This window comes from Lagenorhynchus albirostris, chromosome 1 (assembly GCF_949774975.1).
Source record: "Lagenorhynchus albirostris chromosome 1, mLagAlb1.1, whole genome shotgun sequence".
Classification (NCBI taxonomy): Eukaryota; Metazoa; Chordata; class Mammalia; order Artiodactyla; family Delphinidae; genus Lagenorhynchus; species Lagenorhynchus albirostris.
The window spans coordinates 114,289,451-114,298,818 of record NC_083095.1 but is presented as its reverse complement, the minus strand read 5'-3'; the positions used below and the strand labels follow the sequence as shown (position 1 = coordinate 114,298,818).

At 39.0% G+C, this 9,368-nt stretch overlaps 1 protein-coding gene across 2 annotated transcripts in view; it reads left to right on the top strand.

Annotated features, from left to right (window-relative positions):
* Positions 1–1,859: 1,859 nt before the first annotated feature.
* DNAAF4 (dynein axonemal assembly factor 4) overlaps positions 1,860–9,368 on the top strand; it is a 74,514-nt gene continuing 67,005 nt past the window's right edge. The window contains exons 1-3 of one of the 2 annotated variants that reach the window (XM_060150338.1): positions 1,860–1,952; positions 2,489–2,660; positions 3,056–3,203. In XM_060150338.1, the coding sequence (XP_060006321.1) occupies positions 2,538–2,660; positions 3,056–3,203 (271 nt within the window). In that variant the 5' untranslated portion in view covers positions 1,860–1,952; positions 2,489–2,537. Of the gene's footprint in view, positions 1,953–2,206; positions 2,661–3,055; positions 3,204–9,368 lie in introns of those variants that run through there. The other variant, XM_060150346.1, reaches the window with a different exon arrangement.

The following is a 9,368-nucleotide window of genomic DNA, read 5'->3' as shown; positions in this document are numbered from 1 at the left end:
CTTAACCAACAGATTTGGTTTTCATTATTTTCAAGTTTTATACAAATGGCATTGTTCCTTAAGGGTCTTATAAGACTTGCTTTTTCCCACTCATCCATCCAGTGTAAAGTAAAATTAATTCATTTTTACTGTTGTATGATATTCTTTTGTATGAATATACCTATTGATAGATATTTGGCTTGTTTTTAGGTTTTTGCTAGAAGCTGCTATGAACAGTTACTTCTTTACCCAATCATAGAGTTACGCTCTCTTTAAGAAAGGACCCAATCTAGAGGAAACCCTCCCTCCCTTAGATCTTCCCTCCAGTTCTGGCACCCCCTTACTGAGAATCAATGTGATGTGCGCTCAATGACTAAATAAACTCAACTTGTTCAACTACAGGTGCCCCTGTGGTCTTTGACTGAAGGGCATTGAAAAAATATATATCTTGCCATTCTTTATTGTGCCTTTTGGTGAGCACCAGTTCTTAATTTTAGTTTGTTTTTAATCTTTTTCCTTTAAGGTAAGTGCTTTTGATGTCATACTTAAGAAATGCTTTCTTACTCCAAGATCATACAAACAAACACACGTATTTGTGTATGTGTATATATAAAATACATATATGTTTTAAGCTTGTATGTCTTTAGTTCATCTGAAATTCATTTTTGTGTGTGACACCATATGCATGTAGAGAGCCAATCCCATTTTTTCCCATATGGTGACCATTTCTCCTAGCACCCAATGTATTCAGTAGTCATTCCTTTCTTTGCTTTTCCCCACTTATGTGCACAGTCACTTTTGCCATATATCAAATTTCCATCTACACTCGAGTTAGATTAAGATTTTTTGTTTTTTAAATCTAATAGGAAACACAGATTAAGACTTTTAAGACTGAATTAGTTTCAAGGCTTGTTAAACACTTTTTAGATAAGTACCTGTCTTGAAACAATGTATAAAGATTAATGGTGTTTTAAATTGGTATCAGCTGATGTAATGATTCAGCAATAAAACTGATCAAGTTTTTTTTTAAAAAAAGACAAAACTCACTCAGAGTGTAAAAAGTTTCATAAGACTGGTAGTCAGGGGAACAATTTCACTACAGAGGTTTGTATGTGCTTAACAAAGTGATTGCTAACGAATTTTCCTGAAACTCCCAAACAGAACAAAGTATCCTTTTTATTTTCTATACGTATATTATATCACTTGTGTTTTTATACAGTGGCAGAATCTACACTTTAACATTTTATATAATAGGAATGCATAAACTCTGTCTTTTGAAGACACAGGAGAGTTTGAAACAAAATGGTAAAAGTAGGAATTGAACACAAGGGGGAAAAATGCCAAAAGCAACATAAAAAAGAATCTATAGGATTGTTAGGTTTCTCCGATTAGGAGGACAAGGGAAAAGAAGTCTAACATGGCCCCAGTATTCAAAGTTACGGATCCTTGAGATGATGAACAGCTGACAAAATTAGGTAAGATAGTGAGGGGTGCTCTGTTTGGGGGGTAAAAGATGATTTTTTTTCCTCCCAAGTCTGCTGCTCCTTAGCTTTCCTCAAGGACTTTTTCAGGAGCTTTTAAATTTGTATTAATGACTTCCAAAAGTAAAATGTTAAAAATCCCCATTCCTAGGTGGCAAATAGTTTGTAGATGCTTAATTTTCATGTCCTTTTTTTTTTAAACATCAAATTCCAGTAATTTATAAACTGTGTCTCCAGAAAGCATCCCAAGGAAAGAACATTGGAATGGGAGTTAGGGGGTCAGGATCTTAATCACAGTTCAGCCGCTAATCCATGTGGCAATGGGGTTGGGTATATGGATCTCAGATTCCTTAAATACTGCATGTGGGAATACTACATGATCTTTAAGTTTCCTCTCAGCGCTAAAGTTACAAATCTCCTTAAACAACTGTAAAACATATCCGTGTCAATTCAACTTATCCTACAGTTGAGTTGCAGCCAAGCATTCGCCAGGTGAGTCATACGGTCGTTTCTCCCCAGTTCTCAAACCAAGGAAAGAACCCTACCTACATGCTTGTGACGGGCTTACGGCTGATAGGATTTTAAGGACTACACTAGTACAGGCAAGCTCCTAGGCCAGAAGGTCAGTATGAGCTGGAAATTTCCAAAACAGGAGCACCAAATGGTGCTAACTTCTACAGCCCCGTCAGAACAAACAAAAGGCCAGGGCTGCAATGGCGCGTGAACGTCGCACCTGCTTCTCGCGGGTTACGCTTTCCCACATCCTTTTCTACATTTTCAAGCGTGAAGCTCTTTTCTTGCTTAAGCGGAAGTGGGTCTGCTACTTCGCAGATTCGCTTGGACTGCGGGTGAGAGATAAGACCTCAGGTAACGGTAACGATCCCGCCAGCGGCGCCCAGGCAGTGGCGACGGGAGTCCGCAGGTCGACCGCAGTGGCGCGCCCGGGGCACGCTGGGAACGGGGGAGGGTGGTGCCGCGGCCCGGCCTGACCCGGAAGGGCTGGCCTGTGGTAACCCCGGCTTCCCTAGCAACCGAGCGGGCGCGCGTCCTCCCCAGCCTCTCCGGACGCCTCCCGGGATGCCCCTGCAGGTTAGCGACTACAGCTGGCAGCAGACGAGGACTGCGGTCTTCATCTCTGTGCCCCTCAGAGGCGTCACCGTCAGGGACGCGGACGTGTTCTGCACGGAAAACTATCTGAAGGTAGGAAAGCGAGTCGTGCCTGCCGGCAGGGTGGGGAAGCCGGGGGTGTGGTCCGAAGCGGCTGCAAGGGCGCGGCTGTGGACCTGCAACAGGCGCGTCCTTGCAGATAAGCATCCTAAAATTTTAGTCCTATTAAAAATAAAACAAAGCAAAACAAACAAAACAAAATACGAATCCCACACAGGTGACACCTCGTCTGTAGACAGATGTCACCAGGTCAGAGATTATTTTATCCAGGATTTCCTCATATGCCGTGCTTTTATCGTGACCTGGAATATATTTATAGAAGGAATTTAAGAAAATGATTTAAGCTTATTTCTTATCCCTTATTTCTTAACGGGTGTGTCTTTCATTTGTGTAACTAAATGGACTTCCGTTTTCCCCCTTTTGAATAGGTGAACTGTCCTCCATTTTTATTTGAGGTGTTTCTCTATGCTCCCATAGACGATGAGAGCAGCAAAGCCAAGATTGGAAATGACACTATTGTTTTCACTTTACACAAAAAAGAAGCGGCCATGTGGGAGACCCTTTCTCTGTCAAGTGGTAAGTTCTTTACTAAAAGACGTTCAGCTGGTTGTGCTTTTTATACTTTATACCATTTAAAATTTTCTCTTTTGAAATTTATGTTGCTATTCTAGGAAAACGAAATAGACACATAGCATGATTTAAAAGAGTTAGTGCTTCAGCTGCCTCTTAAAATAAATCACCTAATTCCTGAGTAATCGAATTACTCAAAAATTAGAGTCCGTTAATACTAGCTTTTAAAGGATGTGAGTTCCTATCTTCAGGGGATAAGGCCTCCCAATATGGCCTTTATTTAGCACTCATTTTGTATTAGGCATGAGTTCATCTGTTAATCCTCACAACAATCTATCACTTAGGTACCCCCCCTTTTTTTTAAGGTGAGGCTACTGAGACACAGAAGGGTTGAGTAATTGCCAAAGGTCACACAACTAGTAAGTGACAGACAAGAAGTGGAGTCTTAGGGCTTCTCTGGTGGCGCAGTGGTTGAGAGTCCGCCTGCTGATGCAGGGGACACGGGTTTGTGCCCTGGTCCAGGAAGATCCCACATGCTGCGGAGTGGCTAGGCCCGTGAGCCATGGCCGCTGAGCCTGCGCGTCCAGAGCCTGTGCTCCGCAACAGGAGAGCCCACAACAGTGAGAGGCCAGCATACCACAAAAAAAAAAAAAAGTGGAGTCTTAGCAGTTTGACTCTAGAGCAGTGTTTCAGCTACGGAACTTTTACAGAATACAGATGTCTGAATCTCACCCTAGACCAATCAAATCAGTTTCTGGGAGTGAGACTGAGACCTAGGTACTGGTAGTTTTTAAAACGCTTTTTGGGAATTATAATGTACAGTCCAAGTTGAGATCCCCCATTCTCTGTACTCTTAATCAGTATTCTTCTGCCAAGATCAGGTTTGTGGGTCAGTAATTGCCCTATACTGCTTTAGCTCTGTTATCTTCCTCCCTGATCTAGTTGTCATGTTTTCTTGTGTTTTCTATCTACTGCCTGAAATTTCTCTTAGGTCTTTGGCATTAAGTCTTGAGTTAGGACTATTGAGAAATGGGGAAATGGCAGCCATTCTTTATGTTAATGTTTTCTTGGTATCTTGCTGTGGAATTTAATTTTTTAATCCCTAGGACCAGGTGGAATTTTTCTCTAAAATGTGGTATTCAGCTCAGAAAATACTGGTTAAGGTAGGTTACCATAGCCAGCTTACTTTAGTTCTTTATTGAGCCCCAGAATAACTGAGGAGTTTTTAAAAACCAGATACCTGCTCTCCTACCCCTGCCTTCCTTTTTGATTCAAGTCTGAGATAGGGCCTGGGAATATGTCATGAAACACACCCAGGGTGTTCTGACTTTGTACCTAAGATTAAATGTAAATACTTTGATTTATTTCAGCTGTTGTTGATAATCTTAATTTTGAAGTTAGATGGGACCAGAACCATCATCTATTATAATGGCTTCTTTTAAAATAAACAGATTGGGGGTTGAGAACTCCCCAGGTGATTATGATGCCTGGCCAGGTTTGAGAACCACTGACTTAAGAGAGAGAGAGAGAGAGAGAGAGAGAGAGAGAGAGAGAGAGAGTGTGTGTGTGTGTGTGTGTGTGTGTGTGTGTGTGTGTGTGTCTTGATTTCCCCAGGTAACGTTTTGTCCACCAACTTTTTAGGCTATAAAGAAGAGTCATATCCATAAACCTGTTACTTCTGACATGAAACACTTTCTTCTATGTCAAATTCCCTTCTTAAACTGGTTGGCCACTTTATTCAGGAGTGGGAAGGGAATTTTCTAATCATAACCTTCCTCTCTAATTTAGATAGCTGCTTTCATTGCACAGGTGCTTGAGTCTTCTCTTTCATGGTTATATGGTCAACTATTCCAAATTTTGACCATTTAAACTAAGGGTTGGCAAACTTTTTCTGTAAAGGACCAGATAATATTTTGGATTTTGTGGGTTATGTAGTCTGTGTCACAATTACTCAACTCTGTTATTGCAGAACAAAAGAAGCCATAGACAATATGTATTTATTGATGCTGAAATTTCAATTTATTCTAATTTGTGTATGTCATAAAGTATTACTATTCTTTTGATTTTTTTCAACTATTTAAAACTGTAAAAATTATTCTTAGCTTATGTGCTGAAAGAAATCAGGGAGCAGGTTGGGTTTGACCGTAATTTGCCAGTTAGACTAATCAAAACAGTCTTAAAACTGACTTATATAACAAGTAATGAACATCGATTTTACTTCAGAAACCAGGTTTGAGATACTTTTAGAAGTCAAACTCAGTTTCAGATGCAATTCAGTGAAATTGTTTAACAATCTGTTTTTCACATGCAGTATTGTGGAGCTCCAGTCTATGCTCCAAGCCTGCCTCCCTGATTATTCAAAACATACTTGCTCCATTTTTTTCTGAAGTTCCTTCTTGATCCATTTTTCGTTTCTTTTAGATATGGAGCATTTCACTTGGAAACTTGATTTTCTTTTAATTACTTCTGCCCCTGAAACTGGTCCAACTGTCTGCCACTCTGTTACTAAACAGGTGGTTTGGGGAGAGACTTCTGAAGTAATTTCAGTCCTAATTCCCAGCCAAGATCTTGGATGGGTAAAAATTCCATACTCTTTACTTACTTTTAACTGAAATTAATATTCCCTTCAACTATGAATGTAGATGACAAACAACAGTAGTGTCAATAAAAATCACAAATATGTTCATATCACAGGTACCTCTATCTTTTATATACACTACTTTGAAATTATAGTATTTATTAGACATTTTGCTATGTATTATTTAATGCATTAACAAAGAAGCACATACTTGTATATCACAAATTTATTTTTTAATATTTTGTGTTTTAATGTAACTAGTTTTCTTTGTGTATTTTTTCATATATTTTAAAACGCTATGAAGCTGTGTATAAAACTTTACTAGTTATCCCTCCACTCCTGCCATTCTTTTTTTTTAATCAGAAACAGTGAATATATATATATATATTTTAACATCTTTATTGGAGTATAATTGCTTTACAATGGTGTGTTAGTTTCTACTGTATAACAAAGTGAATCAGCTATACACATACACATGTTCCCATATCTCTTCCCTCTTGCGTCTCCCTCCCTCCCACCCTCTCTATCCCACCCCTCTAGGTGGTCACAAAGCACTGAGCTGATCTCCCCGTGCTATGCGGCTGCTTCCCACTAGCTATCTATTTTACGTTTGGTAGTGTATATATGTCCATGCCACTATCTCACTTTGTCACAGCTTACCCTTCCCCCTCCCCATATCTAGTAGGTTTGTGTCTTTATTCCCATCTTGCCCCTAGGTTCTTCATGACCTTTTTTTTTTTCCTTAAATTCCATATATATGTGTTAGCATACGGTATTTGTTTTTCTCTTTCTGACTTGCTTCACTCTGTATGACAGAGTCTGGGTCCATCCACCTCACTACAAATAACTCAATTTCGTTTCTTTTTATGGCTGAGTAATATTCCATTGTATATATGTGCCACATCTTCTTTATCCATTCATCTGTTGATGAACACTTAGGTTGCTTCCATGTCCTGGGTACTGTAAATAGAGCTGCAGTGAACATTTTGCTACATGTCTCTTTTTTTTTTTAACATCTTTATTGAGGTATAATTGCTTTACAATGGTGTGTTAGTTTCTGCTTTATAACAAAGTGAATCAGTTATACATATACATATGTTCCCATATCTCTTCCCTCTTGCATCTCCCTCCCTCCAACCCTCCCTATCCCACCCCTCCAGGCGGTCACAAAGCACCGAGCTGATATCCCTGTGCTATGCGGCTGCTTCCCACTAGCTATCTATCTTACGTTTGTTAGTGTATATATGTCCATACCTCTCTCTCGCTTTGTCACAGCTCACCCTTCCCCCTCCCCATATCCTCAAGTCCGTGCTCCAGTAGGTCTGTGTCTTTATTCCTGTCTTACCCCTAGGTTCTTCAAGACATTTTTTTTCTTAAATTCCATATATATGTGTTAGCATACAGTATTTATCTTTCTCTTTCTGACTTACTTCATTCTGTGTGACAGACTCTAGGTCTATCCACCTCATAACAAATTGGTACATGTCTCTTTTTGAATTAAGGTTTTCTCAGGGTATATGCCCAGTAGTGGGATTGCTGGGTCATATGGTAGTTCTATTTGTAGTTTTTTAAGGAACCTCCATAGTGGCTGTATCAATTTGCATTCCCACCAACAGTGCAAGAGTGTTCCCTTTTCTCCACACCCTCTCCAGCGTTTATTGTTTATAGAGTTTTTGATGATGGCCATTCTGACCAGTGTGAGGGGCTACCTCATTGTAGTTTTGATTTGCATTTCTCTAATGATTAATGATGTTGAGCATTCTTTCATGTGTTCGTTGGCAATCTGTATGTCTTCTTTGGAGAAATGTCTATTTACGTCTCCTGCACATTTTTGGATTGGGTTATTTATTTTTTTGATATTGAGCTGCATGACCTGCTTGTAAATTTTGGAGATTAATCCTTTGTCAGTTGCTTCATTTGCAAATATTTTCTCCCATTCTGAGGGTTGTCTTTTGGTCTTGTTTATTGTATTCCTTTGCTGTGCAAAAGCTTTGAAGTTTCATTAGTTCCCATTTGTTTATTTTTGTTTTTATTTCCATTTCTCTAGGAGGTGGGTCAAAAAGGATCTTGCTGTGATTTATGTCATAGAGTGTTCTGCCTATGTTTTCCTCTAAGAGTTTGATAGTGTCTGGCCTTACATTTAGGTCTTTAATCCGTTTTGAGCTTATTTTTGTGTATGGTGTTAGGGAGTGTTCTAATTTCATACTTTTACATGTACCTGTCCAGTTTTCCCAGCACCACTTATTGAAGAGGCTGCCTTTTCTCCACTGTATATTCTTGCCTCCTTTATCAAAGATAAGGTGACCATATGTGCGTGGGTTTATCTCTGGGCTTTCTATCCTGTTCCACTGATCTATATTTCTGTTTTTTTTGCCAGTACCATACTGTCTTGATTACTGTAGCTTTGTAGTATAGTCTGAAGTCAGGGAACCTGATTCCTCCAGCTCCATTTTTCGTTCTCAAGATTGCTTTGGCTATTAGGCATCTTTTGTGTTTCCATACAAATTGTGAAATTTTTTGTTCTAGTTCTGTGAAAAATGCCAGTGGTAGTTTGATAGGGATTGCATTAAATCTGTAGATTGCTTTGGGTAGTAGAGTCATTTTCCCAATGTTGATTCTTCCAATCCAAGAACATGGTATATCTCTCCATCTATTTGTATCATCTTTAATTTCTTTCATCAGTGTCTTATAATTTTCTGCATGCAGGTCTTTTGTCTCCTTAGGTAGGTTTATTCCTAGATATTTTATTCTTTTTGTTGCAATGGTAAATGGGAGTGTTTTCTTGATTTCACTTTCAGATTTTTCATCATTAGTGTATAGGAATGCCATAGATTTCTGTGCATTAATTTTGTATCCTGCTGCTTTACCAAATTCATTGATTAGCTCTAGTAGTTTTCTGGTAGCATCTTTAGGATTCTCTATTTATAGTATCATGTCATCTGCAAACAGTGACAGCACTACTTCTTCTTTTCCAGTTTGGATTCCTTTTATTTCTTTTTCTTCTCTGATTGCTGTGGCTAAAACTTCCAAAACTATGTTGAATAAGAGTGGTGAGAGTGGGTAACCTTGTCTTGTTCCTTATCTTAGTGGAAATGCTTTCAGTTTTTCACTATTGAGGATGTTGTTGGCTGTGGGTTTGTTATAGATGGCCTTTATTATGTTGAGGAAAGTTCCCTCTATGCCTACTTTCTGCAGGGTTTTTATCATAAATGGGTGTTGAATTTTGTTGAAAGCTTTCTCTGCATCTATTGAGATGATCATATGGTTTTTCTCCTTCAGTTTGTTAATATGGGGTATCACATTGATTGATTTGTGTATTTTGAAGAATCCTTGCATTCCTGGAATAAACCCCACTTGATCATGGTGTATGATCCTTTTAATGTGCTGTTGGATTCTCTTTGCTAGTATTTTGTTGAGGATTTTTACATCTATGTTCATTAGTGATATTGGCCTGTAGTTTTCTTTTTTTGTGACATCTTTGTCTGGTTTTGGTATCACACTCCTGCCCTTCTTATCACTCCCCTACTTCACACTCTCCTACCAAGTTTCCTCTCCCCTCCTGTTTTTTTCTTCTTCAAAGTCTAGATCCCTTC